Source organism: Eurypyga helias, unplaced genomic scaffold (genome assembly GCF_000690775.1).
Source record: "Eurypyga helias isolate BGI_N326 unplaced genomic scaffold, ASM69077v1 scaffold5345, whole genome shotgun sequence".
NCBI classification, from domain to species: domain Eukaryota; kingdom Metazoa; phylum Chordata; class Aves; order Eurypygiformes; family Eurypygidae; genus Eurypyga; species Eurypyga helias.
The window spans coordinates 31,848-54,291 of NW_010249406.1; the positions used below are offsets into that span (position 1 = coordinate 31,848).

At 44.2% G+C, this 22,444-nt stretch overlaps 1 protein-coding gene across 1 annotated transcript in view; it reads right to left on the minus strand.

Annotated features, from left to right (window-relative positions):
- Positions 1 to 22,444, minus strand: part of SPNS2 (spinster homolog 2 (Drosophila)) — an 83,786-nt gene that overhangs the window by 11,244 nt on the left and 50,098 nt on the right. Inside the window, exons 6-10 of the mRNA XM_010151334.1 lie at positions 19,953 to 20,095; positions 18,204 to 18,356; positions 16,459 to 16,648; positions 9,246 to 9,311; positions 1,430 to 1,528 (exon numbers count right to left, since the gene is read on the minus strand). Of these exons, the coding sequence (XP_010149636.1) occupies positions 1,430 to 1,528; positions 9,246 to 9,311; positions 16,459 to 16,648; positions 18,204 to 18,356; positions 19,953 to 20,095 (651 nt within the window). The remainder of the gene's footprint in view (positions 1 to 1,429; positions 1,529 to 9,245; positions 9,312 to 16,458; positions 16,649 to 18,203; positions 18,357 to 19,952; positions 20,096 to 22,444) is intronic.

Here is a 22,444-nt window from a genome sequence, read left to right on the forward strand (position 1 = left end):
CCCCTGCCGCGCGTCGCGGGCGCCTGCCTTCCGAGCACGCTGGCCTACTTGTTTCCTTCTCCTGCTTGACATTCCCCATGTCACCTGCCCTGCACAAAGCACTCTCTTCCAGCGATTCCTTTGTTCTTGCCACATTCAAATAATTACTAAAATAAGATCATTTCTCCCTGGATGCCCAAAACATTGAAGTAAATAAAGAGTAAGGCAAATTGCACATTCTTATTCTCTTGAGACATTTCCCATTTCTTTGGCCTGTTCAGCATTGTCTGTATCTGTCTCCTCATGTATGCTTCAGAGGGATACAGAGCAACTACATAATTTTTGGAAGCTAGCATTCGAGAGTAAATATTTATATATTTAAAGAGATATATATACAAAATTAAATATATATAAATAAATATGTATAGGCACACACAGCAGTGTCTATGGGATGAACAGATGAGAAATGACATATATTAAAAATAAAAAAGGTCCACAGCGCACACAGCAGTGCTGTGCTGGAAGAGCACATCAGGTGATGGGCCTAGTGAAGATCCCAGTTACATCACCGGAAAACTGTAGCACCTCCAACACAACATGAGCAGTGCCACTTAAGGCTTTACATGGAAGCTACTCTATTTCATGAGGGATGATCTGTGGTCTCTGAAACTCAATACATCAAACTCCACACAAGGGTGCAAGGGAAAGAAATTATCCCAGTATATCTAGATTTCTTTTCCTCATTAAATTTCCCAGGCCTTATATTTTCAACTGCGAATGTTCTCTGATTTTGGAGCAAGGTCTTTTGTTTTGCTCTGCACCAGGATAATGGTGACGTAATAAGGGAGATCTCCAGTCTATCCAAGGCCAACAACTGCAGCGGGAATAGAAAGGACTACTACTAATAAAAATCCATAGCACACACACCAGAAAGGAATAATAATAAAAGCCCCAAAACATACACACCCACCCCACCATGGATTTTATACTATCATTTATTATCATACAAAACAAGTTCAAAATATCAGCAGGTCAGAACAGCTGCGTATTGCTACTCATCAACAGATATTTGGTTTATGAGACCAGATTAACGCTTCAACACACTCACGAGACTCCGTTCCAAATTAATTTCTAAAGGAGCGATGTCTGCATCGCAGAAGCAACCACTCTCCCTTTCCAGAGCTGTCTATAAGCTTTACCAATGCCCTAGGCTGAAAGGATTTAGAAGCTCACTTCTTGTGTCCAAGAGGTCCTTCGAGTTTGAATTGTAGCCCACAGGCAACAAGTGTGTCAAAAAGTTGCATTGCACTGCACCACTTCCCATTCTGCTCATAAATGCAGCCCTTCCTTCCCTCGCATTCCCGGTTCACTCGGCATTTTACATAAGCAGTTAGTAAACAAAACCAAACATGGGCAGGCAACCCTGCCAAAACCTGCTGTGAGCACTTACAAATCCAATCAGATAAGGACTGCCAGCATCTCCCAGGAGGTGCGAAGTGAAACTCTGCAAGGCCACTGCGGTTGCACGCCGTGTCGGAATGACCACATACTGCAAAGAAAAAGGGGAAAGAAAAAAACCAAAGACGTAAGGAAACTGAACTAAAGCACCTTGTATTGCTCAGTTTATGCCCAGGTCAGCACAAAGTAAACAAGCCCCCAAGTGTCAGCAGCAGACACGGCCACTGTCCAGTCCATGGGTGGCTCAAGCAACTGGGAAGGTCTGCTGCCCTTCCTGGCTTTCCGGTGCCCCCAAGGGCAGACGTGGAGGGAAGGAAGTTCTGTCCAGTCAGCACTCCTCTCCAGCAGCACTGAATGCATGTGTTTGAGTAACAACTTTGCCATGAGACACTCTGCTGTTGCTCTCAGCCTGTATTTTGCTTGGCTGAGGGGAGAGCGAAGGTGGAGGTTGCCTGCAGCACGTATCTTGCTCAGTGTCGCCAGCCTTCCACATGAGGACTTTGCTGTCTCCTGGGATATTGTGTTTTTTCCATAATACAGATACCTTTTTTTCCCTAAACCATAAGCAATTCACATTGGTATAAAAGGTCACACATCCTCCCTTCCCACTCCATCACTAGTCACTTAATTTTTTTTTTCTCAAAAATTGTCACTTTTCACGAGTAGAATCACAAAAGACACATTAGGAAGATTTTCCATAGCTAAGATATTGCAGTTTGGTCTCCACTCCTCTAACAGGATGTGACAGCCTCAGCCAGGTCATTCCATATCAGTCTGACTACACAGGATCAGTGGAAAACACAAATTATTTCCCCCATAAGAGACGAGAGCTCAGAGAAAACAGAGCCCTGACCATGGAAGGGCGTTAAAATTAAGAAAGAAAAAAACCCAACAAACCCTCATCCTGTGGAATTACCTTAATTTTGTAATACAAATTTAGGAGCAGAAAAAAGCCTCCTGCATAAAACTCGTGAAAGAAGCTGGCTAAGAACATCTGCATCCAGCCCACACCTCCTGGTGTAGAAATAGATCCTGTCTTCAATTTACAGGCTGTAAGCAACGAAGAAGTCAATGAGTCTCTAAATCCAAGGGAGCTTTGTTTCCACTTCTAAGCACTGAACCTTGTTCTGCCTTTTCCCGTTGCTCTGCAGAGCCATCTACCCTGCCAGGAATGACCCTCTTGTTTAGCTATTTGTACATCACGATCCCTTTTACTTGTCCACTTTCTCTGACGGGCTGCCTTCAGCCTTTCTTTAGAAGGCACGCCTTCCCAGCCTTCAACTCGTTCTCACAACCCTTTCCTGAAGTCATTAATTAATTGAATGTGACATTTCAGGACCGGCATATCCCCAGCTAGAGTTACACAGAGATGAGTTTACCTTAGCTGTCTGAGGGAGGAGAACTCACTGCTCAAAGGTGACGTATCTCAGGGCGCAGGGTCTGAAGCACTATTTCAGTGCTTTAACGCTTCCTCTTAGGGAAGGTGAGTTGCCCCGTCTGCAGCCGGAAGAGTTAGCCATCAAATAAGGGAAGAAATGAAACGGTGCTGAGAAAATCCGCACTAGGAGAGAACTGATGTCTCTTTAGAATGATCATCTCAATCCAAGCAGAGACAATTAGGAATGATGGGTGAAATTAGATTAAATGCTTTTCCTTAGGGTTTTACCATGTGCTTCCAGAATGACCTGCCAGTTCTTTCATTACTGGTTTGACAAAACTGCAAGCGCACACTGCTAATGCCCTTGGATGTCACATATTAAATGGGAACCCTGTTAAACTCCTGTTGTGCAACAGAAGCGCAGAGGATGATCAGATCCACAGCAGCCGCCGGGCTGCGGATGTTAGATACTGTCCCTTTGCACCCAGGAGATCAGACTTGAAGGCTCACAGGAATCCCAAGAGCTAAAAAAGGTCTAGGCTTCATCAGAGACACAGAAACACACTGACGGTCACACTGTGAACCAGCAGGAGAGGCACTCAATCCATTACCATTCCCCGAAGGTGCAGGGTAATGGGTGCAACCTGGATAGATTAGACAGAAGGAAAAAAAGTCACTGTTCTTCCCACCTGGCCCCAGTTCACAGAGATGCAAGGGGGAAGCGTTCTGCAAGAGCTGCTTGAGAAAAGGCACCTGAGTAGTGAAATTCTACCTAATTCAGGAGTCCAGAGTTGCACAGACTTGTGAAACACAGAATCTTAAACTTACATTAAAATACTTTTCTTTCTATAAAGTTTATGTTGATAAATCTGGAGAAAGCTTCCCTGGCTGTATGTTTTATCCATTTTCTTAGCAAAATGCCAAAGGAAATGGCAAATTTATTCAAAACTTATTATTTTCAGGGAGTGGCAGTGAATTGATGTCAATTTGAGAAAGAAGTTTGAATGACACCTGCATTATGTGTGCATACATACATATATTTATACTTCATATTTAGATATATAATTCATATTTATATTTACATTTATAAAGATATTAATATATTTATATTAGCCTGGAGACCTTATAGGTCTCTACAACTATGTGAAAGGAGGGTGCAGAGAGGAGGGGGGTCGGTCTCTTCTCCCAAGTGACAAGTGAGAGGCCTCAAGTTGCACCAGAGATTTAGACTGGATATTAGGAACAATTCCTTCACGGAAAGGGTTGTCAGGTGTTGGAACGGGCTGCCCAGGGAGGTGGTTGAGTCACCATCCCTGGAGGGATTTAAGAGATGTGTGGACGAGGAGCTTAGGGACATGGTTTAGTGGTGGTATGAGCAGTGTTGGGTTAATAATTGGACTTGATGATCTTAAAGGTCTTTTCCAACCTAAAAGATTCTAATCTATACACACCAACACACACACACATACTATACATAATTTTGCATGTAGAGCTGTGTTATGCACACATGTAGTTTTGCAAGTACCAAGACAATTTGCACCATATTTTCAGTTTGCCTAGCTAAAGAAGTTGGGTGCTATAAAGTGCCAAAACTTAGTAAATGTAGTCTGCAATTTAAGGGACAACCACCCACACAGCACACCACCCCCCAAACCAAAAACCCAATATGCAGGAAGGAAATGAACATGAGACTTTTCCTCCTCCTCTAAAAAGAGATTGATAAGAAAAAAAGGCTTAAACCAGCATCTCCAAAACACACCAAAAAAAGCGTCAAAAACCAAACCCCCACCCCAACGCTGCTTAAAAAGCATTTTATTCTGATGGAGAGGAAGTAGTTGGCCGCACACATTATCTACTCTTCTAGGAAGACAGCAGTTAATTACAGCTCTAAATGGGCATTTTGCTACTAAAATAGACCTAAATTCAAACCATACATGGCCTGGTTTGGACATCCCACAGAAACCGGAGGTGGGAGAGCCATCCGCAGGAGCTGTGGCAGAAGCCCGTGGGATTGTTCTGGCTCATCTCTGATGCCAGGCTCAGAGGCAGGCAGCACCGGGGTTGGGCAGGGAGGCTGACCAAGCAGCTTTGGCAAACCTCTCCTCTTTAAATAGAAGTTCAGAAAGGCCATGGTTTACTCCTCACATCCCTTCCTGCAGTGAAACCAGCAGAATGAGTTGGTCTGAAATACGAGAACCAGGAGAGATCACCCTACTCCCAGAAAGGCCACGTAGAAAAGAGGTGAGTCCTCATGTCTAATCTTTGACAGAAAACTCTACTCTCAGAGAACTTGCTACCCTTTCTGGGTCAGACAGAAATCTTCAGGACATCATGTAGTGGCATCTCAGCACCAAAGGCAAAGAGAACTCCGTTCCAGCCACTGACAGAGCTTGGACATAATCTGGGTGCCCCGTTGTAACTCCTGTTCAGAAAAGGCAACAGCTGTGATCCAGAGAAACCAGCCTGGAAAAAAAATACTTTTGAGATGAAGTAGAAGGAGGCTGACCTGGTCTCTAAATCACAGCACAACACGGACATCCACTGCAACCCCTGGCCCACAGACCTGCAGAGATGCCCCTTGGCACATCCTTCCTGGTCAGGGCTGTGCTCAAGCGTTGGAAGAGGGCTGTGTACCGTCAGTCAAAGGCTCTCCGCACCCGGCCTAAAAATCTAACCACAGCACTCAGGTTGCTGACGTTGGAGGCACACTGAGAGAACCAACAATGAGAACTTCTGGAAATGCTATTTATCTTCACCTGTAAAAATAGGGCAGTATTTTCTACTACATAAAGAATTGGGTTTTATTTATAGGGAAGGTAATCAGAACAAAAGCAACATTCCTCCATGCCCACAGCACAGCTGAGCACCAGTCTATGCCTGTTTAAAGCCTAAAGGAAGTCTTTGACTGCAGCAAAACATCAAGGCTAGTCTCCTCCATAGTCTCCTCCATGGCACCTCGTGATCATTTAAGAAGAACTAATGTTTTTAAAAAATAAATAGGCAGAGCATTGTCTGCATGTGCATGAGGGCTCCGGATAAACTGGAGGATGGCTTTTATTAGCAAAGACCTACAGACATCATGACTGCAGTAGCTGAGACCCTTCAAATTGCCTACTGGCTCTTACACAGAAATGCCACCAAGCCTCTGCCCATCATCTTTATTTTTGAGGTGTGCTATGGAGGAAAAACCCCACTACTAGGAGCAGCTTCCACAAAGTCCCAAGCACTCAGCAAGTCTCCGAATGTTACACGCTTGCCTGCTGCACTGCAGCTCATTCATTATTGCCATTACAAGGCAGTTTTAATGCTACTTTGGGGTTCTGGTAATTTTGAGGCCAATTTGCAAAGATGGCTAATAAAATCTGTTTCATAATTAGCATGCTCCATAAGAAACATTCCCCTCTTCCCTAAGCACCATCTGAGCATGTGCCTGGGAGGAGATCTGGAGAGTCGTGCTCAGGAGAATAAGGCCTGTTTTGTACAAATTTGCATTTGGAACAAATATCAGCCCTTTAAAATCTCAGGCAGTGCAGTGGATTCTGCAGTGCTGACAGTTTATCCATCCCAGCACTCAGGACCCTTTACTGCAGACACTCTGAGGAGCTGCACACAGACCGCTACACTGGCAACAACGGCAGAGGCAATGGAAGCCCAAAGCTACAAAGAGCCAACAATTAAATTGGAAGATAATAAGCAAACAACCTTCTTTTGCCAAGGAAATTAAACTAGCAAAACCTCTGAAGATGCTTACCAGAAGATAGGGTTCTTCAGCAGTCATGAGATCTGTAGGTCTTGGGAGAGCTATGCTAAACCATTTGGGATGCAGTTTCCACAACGCCTGACTTGTGGCATAATGAAATCAGTGGGAACAGTGTTCAGCCAGTATTGAGAGCTTTTTATCCATGAAAACAGAATAATATTTATGTATATGATGAAAGCGTTGTTAGGCTTACGCTAATAATGCTTTTAAACTCTTCTACCAGCCTCAGGCAAGAACAGACACACTTCTGATTACACCAAATAAATAGTAATCAGTAGAAATTAATTGGCCAAACATTTAAAGTTCATCTCGCTAAAGCACATCCGCACCTTTCTCTGGCTAGGGCTTCTTTTAAAGCTGTCTGTCAAACACGGTTATAGCCCAGGCTCTCACCTATTGTCTGATTAAACACCCTCTCAAGCCTCTTGGGTAATGTGAATGCACTTCAGACCCTCTGTTTACAGGCCTGTGTTGATCTAAGGGGATGTTTACATCCGTTTGTACATCACTTTCACAGGTCCACTCGTGCTGATAATGCATTAAGCTGGGCATTATATATGACACTCAGTTCCTTTGTCTAAGCAGACAAGAGAATAGCTAGCTTAAGAGTTGGCAACAATTACCAAAATCCCATTTTTAAAACATGGGTTTAGTTTCTTTCCTGTGTTTTGGAAGTAAGAAATTCCTTCTAATTATTTCCAATCATTTCTTACGGAGTTCTTCTGCACTAAAGCACCACAAACAGTGCAAAGGCATTCCCACAAAACACAACTGGCTCTAGGATGCTGGTCACAAACGATGGGCGGCAAACTCTACAAAAACTATGAAACGGCTACAGGACAATTAAGTCACACTGAAATCAACTCTAAAAGATCTCAGTAATTAGAACGGGACAAGGATGGCATCCTTAGTACCTTGATATAACAAAATAGCTGGTTGAGAAGTGTCTTTTGGGGTTAGCCTGAGACAACATAGGTCGTGTTTCAGCTCCCTCTCTGGCACAGACTTTCTGGAGGACCTTGAACACGTCCGACAGGTACCCTCCCTCCAGCTGCCTGTGTCGGCAGCAGAGATGACCACCACCTCATTGCTGGAGGACTGCGACGCACTCCATGGCCCTTATTTCAGCCAATGCTGCCGTGATATAAAAGATTTGCTATTCAAGCCAGTCAGGTAATTCTGGGCTGCGAACGGGACAGCCAAAGGCAGGATGCGGCAGGAGGTCTGGCAGGAGGCAGCAATGAGCAACTGCGAGTACGGGACTATTTCCTCCTCGACTCAGCCAGCACACGGCTAAGTGCTGAGGTACCACTGAATGAACGAAGACAGCAACCCGGAAGTCAGCACAAGCTGCAAACCCACGTAAGCACAGAGTAAACACCCCCTCAGTCCATGCAGAACTTCATCACACTAAACTGGTAGGAGGAACCAACCTCGGTAATTAAAAGCTATCGAATGCTACTGAAGTACACTGACAACCTTTGGTTCCCTGTGCTTCATTCACATCTGAGAGAAGTGGAATTAACACCCTCACCCCACCTCCCAAAGCGTTCTCTGCACAAATGAGTTCAAGATTGAAAGTTCATCAGGCAACGCAGTTCGGGAAACTACAGAGCTACCTTCAAACACACGCACAACCTTGAACTTCAAAACCTAAGCAGAAGCTCTTTGCTGAATCAATATATCAACCCATTATCTTTACATCTCGGCATACTGAGCCAGGTTGTTTTCACACTGCTGTTTGCATAAGCAACAAATACAAGTCAAGGGAGTTTTCCATTGATGCCAGACTGATTGTATTTTTAGTTCTGTCAACAACCTGCCAAAAGACCTCGGGCAAGTCCTGTAATGGTTCTGTGCCCTAGTTTCTTTCTTTTTCATATAATAAGCAACAAACAGCCTCCTTCACGATGGGATTTCAATATACAGCATGTCTGATAGGCTCTGTACGTCTCCGTCAGAAGCATCTACATAACATGCAAGGCTCTCTAACAACGTCCAGGCTACTTCATATGAAAATCTAGCTGCGGATGTCAGCTTTGCTGATTTGAAAGACTTAAAAAGGTCTGTGGTGGAGAAAGAATGGAAAATGAAGGACACGAGGTGAAAAATCCCTGACAGTTTCCTCTTGGACAAGGTGGACATAGTCCAAACATTCTTTATACTTTCTTTTCCTCTCTCCTCTCCCAGAGGTGGTTTTGTATTGTGTGTGTGTTGAATGGTAGGTTTGCTGGAGTTAAGCCAAAGAGAGAGGTAGATAGTTGCCTTTGTGGGCAGAGGAGGGAGGGAGGGAGGAAAGGATTTCCTATTGCAGGACAAAGCTGAGTTATCGATAACAAAATCCACTAATGTGCTGACTATTAGAAAATGCTGGGTGATTTCTTTGCATGTGGAGTTTTGCACAAATACTTGGTGTCGTTTCTGGGCATCTCCTCTCCCTGGCACTCAGAACAAAGGACAAGAAGAATCTCTCTCCCTCATTTTCTCCCTGTTCTTTCTCTCTCTCCCTCATTTTCTTTTTCAGCAAGTGGGAAAAAAAAAAATTAAAAAGAACAGGCTGAAGTAGGGGCTAAGCATTTATAAGAAATTGTGAACTTCAGGTTGTTCTTGCAAGCTGACAAACTGCTCTGGCCACCAGAAGAGAAATATGCTGTTTCAAAGTACACTCACCATTAGTATGTCTGCTGTGATAGCCCAGTTTGAAAACAGAAGAGTTTCTCCGATAAAAATGCAAATCTGTTGTAACAAAACACACAAAAAGGAGAAGATTTATTCAGTTGACATTCAAAGGAAAAATAACCTGTCACAAACTTCCTTTGTTGTTTATTTGTCTCAAACCTGCTCAAAGGATTCCTCTGTACACACTACACTCCTGGTTGCTGTTGTGGTTTATCCTGGATATTAGAAAACTACAGATTTTTATCAGAACTCTAGAAGGTTGGCCTGCAACTTAATTAGTGTAAACTGTTTATAACCTACAGAGCAGCTAAATAAAAGGCTGACAAACTTGGAAACAGAAGAATATGAGAAGGCAATAAGAAGAGACAACCCTGAGCTTCCATACTTAAATCATTCAGTTCCAAAAAGCCAGTTAGAAAAGGCAAGAAGGCCACAACTCCCCAAAACATAGTCATTTCATCGCTAGGAAGCATGTTATGCATTAACCTCTGTAGCAAACCAAGTGAGGTTCTCTACCCACTATGTGCAAGATCCCTTCCCTCCTCTGCTAGCATATTGCTGTCTTTTTTGAGGGGGACGTAGGTCTGGTAATACCTACGTACAGTCAGGACAGGACCTAAGTATGAGTTTTGCAACATCAGTGTTTTACGGTGAAATACAACTCTTGACTCTGCACGTGCTCAACGAGATACATTAAAAACCCTGTGTGGGTAGTGGGATGAGAGCTTCTCTGTGTGTTGGTGTGGTATGAACAGCCACCACATATCCTTTCCACCTCTGATAATCCCTCCTCACTTTATCCATTCCCATAGTGCCTTCTCGGTTGGGCTGGTACAACGGAGCCAAGCAGGGATTCCCATCAGGAAACTGAGATGGAGCAAAGCCTCTTTTGATGGGAGGGAGGTAGGGTAAGAGGAGCCTGGTTTGCTCAGTTTTCTTATTTTTATCCCAAATCAGTTTCCTGATTACAGTTCATTAAACAGTTCTACAAACAAAGCAGTTGGAAGAACTGGAAATGATCAAGAGGAGAAATTAATTTAGCCTGGCCTCATCATTAAACGTTCATCAAACTGGGTCTAATGGAGCAAGGGTGACACAACTTCAGGAGGAACGCTGCCTTCATCAAAAAGCTTTTAACCCATATTTCAATCATGAAACATTTTCTTTTATGCTGCACATTAACAACTTAATGAAAAAACGTAGGTTCAACAGGGCGAAAAAACACGGATGGAAAATCTTCCACACAGGTTTCCCTCTTCCTTTGTGTATGATGAAGAGCAGAATGCATAGGTAAAGTGCTACGTAAATAACCAGAAATGTAAAAACCCAGCTCCCCAGTTTCCTGCCAGCAAGAAGGCAAGCAAAATTCCTTTACTAGATGTCCCCCAAAAGGTTGCTTTTTGCCCAACTAGACCATTTATTTTTGTAGCATCTAGAGAAAAAACATTACTCCTGGAATCCCTATTGGTAGTTGGAGATGACAGCTATGGAGATTTGGATTCTGGTACATGAAGATTCCCCTTTTAATTGCCTTATGTTCAGCTTTTGTTATGTCAAAGAGGCTACAATTCATTAATGAAACAAAGCTGGCAAGAAATAGAGGGTAGGCTTTGCCCTGAGGAAACATTCAGATGGATGCTGTTGCGTGGTGTTCCTGTGAGCTCTGAGGGGCTCTGACAGCCATGGCCACCACCCTGCTCTCTGCTGCCTGCACAGTTTGGGGTGGGAGGAGGAACTGCAGGATTGGCACCTATGGCTCTGATGTGACCACTACAGTTGTCCTTCCCACACACCAGCTGAGATTGCCTAAACCCCCCAGACCATCATGTCACTGCCAGGAATACTTTGCCTTATTTAGCAAGTCTTATGCATTGACCTACAGAAAGCTTCCTCTATTTGTTTCTAAAATCATCTTTGTTCCCCAGACACTCTCCCTCTCTATCCCCTCTTTTTGTGACTGGATCTGCTTCCTCTGTGATGGTGGCTGAGCCAGTCATTATGGCCCAGCTGGTCAGTTAGGAAATATCATAGAATCATAGAATCACAGAATGGTTTGGGGTGGAAGGGACCTTAAAGACCATTGCCATGGGCAGGGACACCTTCCACTAGACCAGGTTGCTCAAAGCCCCATCCAGTCTGGCCTTGGACACTTCCAGGGATGGGGCCTCCACAGCATCTCTGGGCAACTTGTTCCAGTGCCTCCCTACCCGCTCTGTGAAGAATTTCTTCCTGATATCTAATCTAAACCTCCCTGATTTCAATTTGTACCCGTTACTCCTTGTCCTGTCACTACAGGCTCTTGTAAAAAGTCCTCTCCCAGCACCCTTGTAGCCCCTTCAGATACTGGAAAGCTGCAATGAGGTCTCCTTGGAGCCTCCTCTTCTCCAGGCTGAACAAGCCCAACTCTTGCAGCCTTTCATCATAGGAGAGGTGCTCCAGCCCTCTGATCATCTTTCCATTTTCCCACTGTCCACTGGTTTGCCTGGAACTCTCACTGGCAATGACAACTGCCAAGCTGAGAAACACAGATCCAATGAATCAAGGTGCTGACGGGAGGTGAAGCCATGTGCCATGCAGCGTGGGTGTACCGGAGTCCCAGGTGGGCTCCCAGGACCCGCTCTGAAATCTGTCCTACTACAGCTTTGCAGGTGCTGTTGCTGGGGTTCTGTGGCTGGATAGATTAACTTGAACTTGGGAAAGATGTAATCACACTTCTGAAGGCGGCATCGACATGCCCTGCCTGTTCATACAGTACTGCAAACAGGCAACTGCTTGCCTTAAGGTTATATAAATTCCATACACACACGGTTACATGCAGCAAGTAAAACTTGTCCCCTTCTGCAGGAATTCAGCAAAAGGCCTATAAATAAATCACTGAAATGCTACAAACTTCAGAGCACATCAGTTTTGAACTGCTGAATGTGTATTTCATCCAACATGTTTCCATGAAACACCCGCTTAATATGTGGATATTGGTAAAAGAGGAACAAGAAGATCAAAAAGTAGGACAAAAGGTACTGGCGTTAAAAAAAGTCTGTCCTTCAGCTGCTAATGGGGGATTTATAAAAATGAGTTCGTTCCCTGCAAAGGGCATATGAGGATATGTGGCATTTCTGCTGGAGAGAGGCTCTAGGGATGCTTACTGCAAATAGGGCAGCCTCCAGAACAAGATCAATAGCTCCTGAAATGGTCACGGTTTTGATTCCTCACACGCTTTGCAAAGCCTCATTTTACACTGAGATTCCAGCTCTACAGATATATCCTCTTCTGAGCCCAGCGGTGTTATATAAGATCTCACCATCTCCACTTGGTGTCCAGTTGCTCACCTGTGATGAGTTGCCAGAATTTATGCCCCCCTCGAGTGTTCTGTTTATGCAGCCAGTTAGCAAGTTTTGATTCACAAAAATGGTAAGTAAAGTAGGTTTTGGAATGGTCGCACCAGCAGCTCTCACAGCAAGATCTAAGCAGGCTATGAACTCCTTCCATGGTAATCTGCAGAGTGCGTATCTGTCTACATCTTCATTATCTGTACTTCTCTTTGAAATGGTGGGTAAGACTCCCACACGTGCTCTCGAATTTGAAGCAAGTTTAACTCCATCTCAGTGTTGGGCAATGTCGGTGCCTCAGAGTAGGTAAGTCACCAGCATCATGTCAACAGAAAGCCCCTGGAGTTGAGCCTCAGAGGCTGTAAAAGCTCTGTGGTAAGGTTTTACCCTGGGAGTTGCTGTTTCTGCAAGATGGTAAAATGTCTTTGAGGAACTGAAATAAATGTTGAAACTGAGGTACCACAGGAACTTGGAACAGTGTCAAAAGGAAGGCAAAGCATCTCTCTCCAGTCATCTGGAGATTTAAACTAGTCTAAAATCTGCTGTTGAAATGTGTGAGTAGGGTGATGCCGTACAGCTTTTTTTTTTTTTTTACAGGTTTCAGGAGACAGCTTTGAAAACCAACATTTCAAGGAGTAGGTATTTCAGAAAGAGTGGGACCTGAAGATATGCAAATCACTGTTTTAAGGAGCTGGACTACAACACACAAAATACCTACAAGAATTGACTGGACTACACAGCCAAGCAAGACAGTAAAAGAGAACTACAAGTGTCTGGGCAGCTAAGTGACACAGAAAGCTGTTTTACTCCACCTTTACAGCCACTTCTAGCACTGCCAATAATTTACTGGATTAGTATGAAAAGATTGGATGGAAAAAAGTGTGTCTACCTGCTCCAGGTAGGAGTGGCTGTTACAGAACTGGAACAGCAGCTTCCCAAAACCACCTGCAAGACAGGACTGAGCAGGGGAGAAAAAGTACGTGTGTTCAGGGGAGGAAGGAAGCAGACAGTTGACAGCCTGTAAGGGACAAGTCGACCATGCCAAAGGATATGTAGGTCTTTTCAAAAAAACCCCAAACCCTAAAAGCCAAGAAATTAAAAAGCAATAGCTCTGTGGGTTCTCGCTGGAGTGCTAAACATTTAAGATGACGTTGGTATCAGCTGAAATTAAGAACTTGACTGTTAACTAGAGTAGGGAGGGAGATGGTGATCTGGTAGCCACCATATCAGTGTGAGAGAACATCATCTCATGGGGACCCATCTAAATGCTTGGAAGTGATATTTTTAAGGCTCTGAGCCACTGAAGGGTCCAAACCCATTAACCCTTCAATTTCAGCACAGTGTGATCAATGGCAGAAGTCTAAGGACAGTCACAGTACAGAACCACCACCACGTTGGGGAACAGACCAGAACATTGCTCTTGCCTTTCACAGCCATACAGAACTCACGGAACTGCCCTGGCTGTTTCAGGATGAGAGCCAGGACACAGCTGTCAAGGAAGCTATCAGACATGAGAAAATCCACCCACACATTTTACTGTATTCTTTCCAGAACAAGCTATTATCATGGATTTGGAGGTAAGGAAGGTAACCTAGTCCATCATGCTGTCCACCATACTTAGGTGTTCCAACTCCAGAGTCAGAGAACAGTCTCTCCTTCATTTTGGACCAATGAGACTTAAGCCAGGCACTAATGAGGAAGTGCTATACCGCACAACCTTGCAAGAGAGATCTCCTAGGGAAATGCAAGGGAATGAAACACTCTGGAGGTCTCTAAGATTGCAACAGCATTGAATGGCATGGAAAAACACCACCATGACAATACCTTGTGTTATGAGACACTGGTAGCTCCAACACAGACCTGTTCTCTCAGAGGGGTTAGCATCTGTAACACCAAACAACACCACTAACAGGTGTTGTGCCCTTGTTTTCTATTAAGGTATAGCCTATGACTTGGCCACAGGTCATCGAACCTGGGTGATGTACCAACACGAATGATCTAAGCCATCCCGACCCTTTCTAAGCTAAGAACACTCATTTTTGCAGAGCTAAAACAAAGTTAATAAGCAGCTTGTCCTCTGTCGTGTAGAATCTATAGATTCCCCAATTGGCACCTGTAGACTCCTATCTGCTTTCAGTGAACCAGGTTTCCAGCAGCAGAGTAAGTATGTTTAGGGCTACGTAGAGGCAGTGCTACCTGCAGCAAATATATGCATCAGCCTAGCAGCATCAGCAAACAGGCTTATATTCCTCATACCCCCCATATGCAGATGTAACTTCCTTTGCAAATCATTGACTCTTTATTAGATTTACTGCTCATGCATAATAAAATAAATTGTTTCTAAGATTGGTTAAATAATACCATCCAAATTTATATATTTGTAGAATGAAGAACAGTCACATGGCTATTAAAAAAAAAAAACAACCAAAACAGAAAAAAGATTAAAGTGAGACCAACAACGACCAAAATTTTTGAAAAAAGTATTTCCAGCTTTGAAAGGGAGAACTGTCCTCATAAAGACACTAAACACCACTAACAAACACGACTGTCATCAGGTCTAAGAAAGGAGAAAATCTCAGGCCTGGCTGCACAAAGAGGTGGAGGGGAGGGGCAGACCGAGGGATGGGACAGGTCTCTCTCCTCGGAGACGGCTGCTGATGAACGGAGGGTTAATGCTTGGCCAACCAGTAACACCATCTCACAGGTAGCCTGAGGTGACCATTGTCCTGCTGATCACTGAATCGAAGGTGAGTTCCAGACCACGCCACAAACCAAAGGACCGAGACTCCTTCTGGCACTCTGTAAAGAGCCAGAGTAGAAATTCTTGGTTCTGCCTTAATGTTTTTAAACCATCACTCTTTCTTCTTGTGTTTCCCCATAACGATGGCAGCTACTGAAATGCTCAGAAAACAGCCAGGGCTAGGCTGGTGCTAGAAACATAGAGAAACAAGGAACCACAGTAGAATGGTTAATTGCAAATGAATTCTCCTTGCTGGGTGGAGTGGGCACTGCCATGAGGAAGCTAAGGGTGGGCTTTCAGGAGTTATCCCACCACACCACTCATCTCAAGCTTTCCCTTCCAAAGCTTCTGCCAGGCCCCAGGCTTCTCTCTACTACACTGAACGGGAACCTGGGACCCGTTCAGTGTACTGGATTTCTGCTCTGCTGAAAGCAAGGTTCTAGCCTGAGGCTGGATTATTATACTTCAGATTTTCCTTTTCCCTTCAGCCTATTTGTCTGGATTTGATGTCTTCTTATATACTTTGATTAGAAACACTCTGGGAGAGGCCACAGTTTAATCTGCATTTCTGCAGCATCTATTGTGGGTTCCTGGGCTATGACTAGGATTTCCAGGTGCTACAGTAATATAGATAACAAATTGAAATGACATGTTAATTACTACTGGTCTGCAACAAGCTATCTAGTTATGGAAATTAATGGCACATATAGGTAGCCAAAAGCATGCCCACAGACCAATTGCACTGTAATTATAATTTGGTACCATTGCAGCTACAGCTCTCTTACTGTAAGGGAAGTGGCCAATTTTCCTGTACCAAAAAAACGGGCAAGAGCGACAGAGGTATGGATAGGGGTATAGACAGAACAACCCAAAGGCAGGGAACTGTGGGTTTCCCTGCTTGTGCTAAATACCCAGCTCTAAATTCTGGTGACACTGAGCAGGGGGATAAGAAGTTGAGACATCACTTTCCTTCCAGGCACATCTAGATAGTGCCAAAATGCCAAGGGGCAAAATGAAGGACATGGAAGAGGGGGAATGCAAGACCAGTATCTCAGGCTTCCTGCAGGAGACAATGCACACAGTCTTCTAAGGAGTTTGGGGGAGAGAGAGACTGGCGTATGCAAAGGATTATACTTACATAGGCTCCCACAATGCTGCTCTTGGCAGCAACGAAGATCAGACAGATGAAGATGGCTGATCCTAGCATGCCAACAGCACAGACAAGAGGATCAGCTCGCTGGGTTTTTAACCGGCACCATTTGGTTGCTCCAGCCCCTGTGATTACACCGAGGAAACCAGTGAAGCAAGTGATAGCGCCAAAGATCAAGCTATCAGAAAAAAGAAAAAAGAAAAAAAAGAGACAGTTACATTTTGGAGTTTTTCACAAAAACATCTTTGAATAAATTATTAGTAAACTGACTAATGGAAATCTGCACATTGACTTTGCAAGTTTAAAATACAACAAATGAGCTCCCTGCTGAGTGCTTGTGATTTTAGCACTCTTCCCCTGAAATTAAGAAAAACACAGCAGATGAAATTCAGCCTTGATCAAGCCACAAAGACACGCAAAGGGCCCATACTGCTTCTTTGTGTGGAACCGAGCTTCCTATCAAGTGAACTGTGTATGCCCAAAACTAAGTAATAACCTGCACATGTAATGGGAAATCATGGAAAGAGCAGGCACTAGGAACCTTAAGGGAAAAGAAACCTAACAAGACTCCAAATACCAGTGACTTTCAACATACTCTGACTTTCTAACTCCTTTCAGACCACTTCAAAGAAGCCCAGTTAGATTATTTCGCTGTTATATTACACGTTTGAAATGTGTTAATTTAAATTTAAAGAGCTAGGAGCTGTCAAGGATTCTCCGTATTGTATGTGTGGGATTTGGATTACAGAGTCTTTGGCAACTACATTACAGTAGCTCCAGGGCAGCTCAAAATGTACGTGTCATCCAGGAGTGGAAAACTCCTCTTTGCAAGGAGCAGATGGGCAGTCTCACTGCATTTTTGCAGAATACACCAAGACTGCCTGCTGGGAGCTGTAGTTGATGGTACTCCAAACCACTAAGTAGTTTACTTGAGATGGGATTGTGTCAGCTAGAACAAGAAGGTTTTCCTAATGTTATTTTTCCCTCACAAGCTGAGAAGCAAAAGGGTTGAAAAAAATCAGGGGTTTGTATCTTTTATTCACCTGGAGAAATGCCTTTTTTAGCATTTGATGTTTTGTGCCATCATGGTAAAGCACAAAACAATGACTCACTTTTCATAGCTTATGTGCTGCAAGTGATATTATGTATAACTGGGACTGAAAAACCAAACTGCAGTGCAACATCAAGCAATCCAGACCAAAGCGTCTCAGCTCTCTGCACAATTTTTAAGCAAGACTCAGCATACACAGTAGTGTACGGAGCAGGGAAACACCGTGAAGTCCTCCCTCACACAGAAACAAGTCTTCGGTCTCAGTCCCTGCAGACTTTAGGGGAATCCTGAATCACAGACACCACTTTGGCTACCCAATCTGCCAGATGACTCTGGTGCTGTCACAGAAAACAGCGTGGGTCTTAAACCAAATTCTCTCTCAGCTCTCCAAGCATCTTTCGAGACAAAGACAGCAGTCTCTCTTTTACTTTTGTACTACAGCCTGGGAACTAAGACAGAGCTGAGGTCATTGCTTCTCGCTCGGTCTGACTTCATGCAATGAAGAAAAGAAGAGAAATAAACCCGAGTTTACAATCGCAGCATTTCCTATCATTGTTGCAAAGACCTAGAGGAAATTACAGACATTCTAGTAACTTGACTCCATGGGACTTGCCTGTTTCCTTTGGCAAATAAGCCCCCACCCCTTTTTCCCCTCCTTAGAGCAGAGGAGTATGAATCTCACCTATCTTTGGTGCTGCAGGGCTGTGAGCTGCAGGTCTCTACTGTCTTCTGCACGACCTGTGCTCTGTGAAGGTAGAGAGGGATCCACATGCCAAGAGCCCCTGTGGCAAAGGAGACTGCTGAGGTGGCCAGCGATGAGAACACGTAGCTGCGGCTGTGGAGATGCAAAACCACGAGAAGGTTTAGTGGGAAAAGTGAAAGAGCAGGAGTCCCAGGATGGGAGCCAGAACTTCAGTGGCAAAACAGTGTTCCTCCATAATACCCACCTCTCTTTGCCAAGGGGCAGAGACAGTACAAGGTACAAATCAATCGAGGATGAGAGGCATGGAATATTTCTTCCATGCTGCACTGATAGAGAGACCATTTTTCATGGGACTGTTTCAGAAGACAATCAGTACTCAGTCACTAGGACATGATGTATGAATTACAGGGCTTTCACTGTAATATCACCTCTTTACCTGGATTACCAGTTTCAATTCTCCCTCCCCATCCATGCCACCATATAATTACTACTTGGATAAACTAACAAACTAAGGAATATATAAATATTGATAAATTAACAGTCATCACTCTTCACAGTCCTCTGATACTGGATACGAAGATGATCAGAGGGCTGGAGCACCTCTCCTATGACGAAAGGCTGCAAGAATTGGGCTTGTTCAGCCTGGAGAAGAGGAGGCTCCGAGGAGACCTCATTGCAGCTTTCCAGTATCTGAAGGGGGCCTACAAGGGTGCTGGGAGAGGACTTTTTACAAGAGCCTGTAGTGACAGGACAAGGGGTAATGGGTACAAAGTGAAAACAGGGAGGTTTAGATTAGATATCAGGAAGAAATTCTTCACAGAGAAGGTGGGGAGGCACTGGAACAGGTTGCCCAGAGAAGCTGTGGATGCCCCATCCCTGGAAGTGTCCAAGGCCAGGCTGGATGTGGCTTTGAGCAACCTGGTCTAGTGGAAGGTGTCCCTGCCCATGGCAGGGGGGTTGGAACTAGATAATCTTTAAGGTCCCTTCCAACCCAAACCATTCTATGATTCTATGATTCTATGACAATACCAGGAAGGCCTTCTAGCCAGCAGGTCTAAAAATGAGACAGCACAAGTTTCCCATCGTAATTCCAATATAGCACTGAATTCACAAGTGCAAGTACTTGCACATTCACAGGCAAGTTTTAGGGAAGCAAGTGCAGCTGCTTAAACACTCGTGAGTGAGCATGTGATCTTTTATGCACATATACAAGCACCCAAGTGCATTCTGTGCTTGTGCATTCAGTCACATGTCGTTGTAGAAACATACGTATTTAAACTTGCCATGTAGTGCAAGCTTTTGTGTGTTTTCACCTCTTAAATTGCTATGGCATTTAACTCTCTTTTTCCCCTCAGCAGAGTAGCTCTTTTAAGGAAGAAAAAGGATTTAAGCATCTGAACAACAGTGGCACAATTAATACAGGAACACGGCAATTTCACTACTTCAAAAGCCTCGATTTGTCTGAAGTGTGAGCCAAACAAAGCAGAGACTCTCTTAGATCTGAATCCTGGAAAGGTTAGAGCAAACGTTGGAAACCATCACTGTCATTGCTGTCAATACCTCATGAAAATGTAACTGTGATTTTCATTCCTAAGCCCACAGACCAAGCTTCCTGCAACTCCCTGCATGTTGCCACTTTCCAGTCTCACAGGGCTAAGAAGAACAGGCCACTGGATGTTCCAGTGAAGCATTAGAGGCAAAGCATGCTTTTTAGGAGAGCACTCTTACTTTCTAATCAGTGCTTTCATGTCTCTCAGCCATGAGGTCCGAGCCTTCAGCTGTCCCCCAAGTTGTTCAACATTTCCTCTTTTAGCAGCAGGTACAAATATCAAGATGAGTGTCCCTGTTATCATTCCCAGGAGTGGAGATACCTGCAAGAAAGGAACAGGGAATTAGCACAGGAGCCAGCAGGGTTTGCTTTAACTAGTCAGTAAGAAGCAGATTACAGTAGTTTAGTTTTAGCGACTTGATTCTTTACAGCTAGATGGAATCTGTGAGCACACTGAGGCATCTGCTCCTTTCCTTCCTCCCTGACATTCCCTGGACTCTTATCTCACTCTGGAAGCATGCAGCTTTGGGAATGTTCACATTAAGGCAGTCCATTTCTTTCTGTTATTGAAGTACCAACATGTATCTAAATACGCTTCCCCAGTGATGTTTAACTCTTTGGAAACCTACTCCCAGCTGGGCTAAGAAACCAACTAGCTCCTGGGAGAATGCAGAATCCTTTTAAAGTCAATGAGGCCAGGTGAAGGATTTCTGGATGTAAGGAGCTTTGAAAACGCTTGCTTGACATGCACTCCTATTCCAGCTAACCCACAGAAGCTTCCCATTTTCACAGCTTCCTCAGAGTACCTCAGTGTACAGCAGACCAAGAAACACTGAAAATTCAGGCTGGAAGATAGGAAAATGACACGGTCAAGGGTTAGGTTGCCCAGTTTCCAATCCTTTCTCCCTGTGACTAGACAAAAATAAAAAGATCCCAGAGTGTTTTGCAAGCTACAAACATGATTCTTGTTTTGAGACTGAAATTCCACCATTGTCAGAATGGCAAATAGCTCCCTTACTAACATAGGAGCATGGATTTTCACCAAACTATCATATCTTCTATACCTGCCATTTTAAAAATAAATTCCTGTTCCAAAAAAAATATGCTTCCAATAATAACCTGAGAATGGCCTTTATACATCAAGCAGTGTTTCACATCCAAAGACAACAAACCCAGGATTCTTCTAGGGAAGGGAAGACAAAAATATTTCAGACCTGGGAAGTCAGGAAAATCCCTCATCCCGGCATAAAGGAAGCCTGATGCCATATCTTTATTACAGCTGAACACAAGACACAGCATGGGTAATAACAAGGAAATGCTGGGAATTTTCTAGGGCCATATAATTTAAAGCCTCTTTGGTTTTTATCTGAAGGCTTAATCCTGCAACAGGACAATATCCGATGATGCTCAGTAATGCTCCAGTGAAACACTGACATTACTGCTAGATCCAGAGACAAAGCTGCCAATGGCCAATGTGCCTTTCTGTCTTCTTCAGCCCACCAAGTACAGAGTATTCACAGTCTCCCCCAGATTTGGAGACCAGAGGAGATCACGGAGGGAAGCATCACCTAGGGGAATTGAGTACATCTTGCAAGAGCACAAACCTGCCACAGGGAGGGAGGCTGCTTTACGCCCATGCTTGGAAGCATTCAGCATGTGCTGTTTGACTATGAAAATCAAGTGATGCTGTCCAAAGCAATCATCATAGAAGTGTGCAGCTTGTCAGATTCCCCACGATTTTGCACAATCAGGGAATCATGCATCAATGTGTCATTTACAGTGGAAATCATGACTCCATAATGGTTACAGTCTTGCAGACAGTCTGGATTTGTCAGGATAACTGTGGAGACTTCAACTAAAGAAAAAGATACTAGTGAGGATTTCTTTGTACAGATCAGTCGTTTGGGGTTTACAGATGGAAACACAAGAGTGCTGCGATATATCAACTTCATTAGAGCCCACGGACCAGCAGGAGAGGCTTTGGGGTTTCTTATTCCTTGTGCTGGCCTCAGCTTAAAAGTTAATTTTGCCATTAAAGCACTTCTGCTACTGAATGAGGTAGCCACCCTCTTGGTGTGAAGCTGTAGGCTATTAAATTTTTCATTTCAGGCTCACAGCTGGAAACTACTCTCCACTCTCCTAGCTCCAGATGAACCGTTCATGGTGATTTTCCTGGCTTTGCTTACCTCGCTGAACAGAGAGGGAGTGGCCTCTGTCACAGAAGGGCACATTTGCTTGAGATGGGAACCCGTGTATTTCATCACCTGCTGTTAGAAATGGTATTGGCCTGAGCTTCATGGGATTCATTGTCTTCATGAAGTGCCAGAGCCAGGGAATGCCCCTCACGGGGTTCATGCCATCCCGGCCGCCAAAGGTCAGAAAACAGTTTTGCTGGGCCACTTCCTCTCAGCTCTTTCAAGACATCTTTGTGTGCAGGATCTGTTTGTGCGTATGTGATTGGAGTGCATTATCTTTTCAGCACATTTATCAAGGTCCCAAGAGGTTAAAATAGAAGGAAACCGACTGTCTCAGGGCAGAAAAACAAGCGGAAATTGGAACAAAGTGTTTTTTCCTCAAAGCAGGAAGCCATTCTCAGAGTTTCTTGACAGCAGGGGACTGAAAGACTGTGGAGTTGATTTAAGGCCAATGCCTCGTCTTCCCATCCCCATCA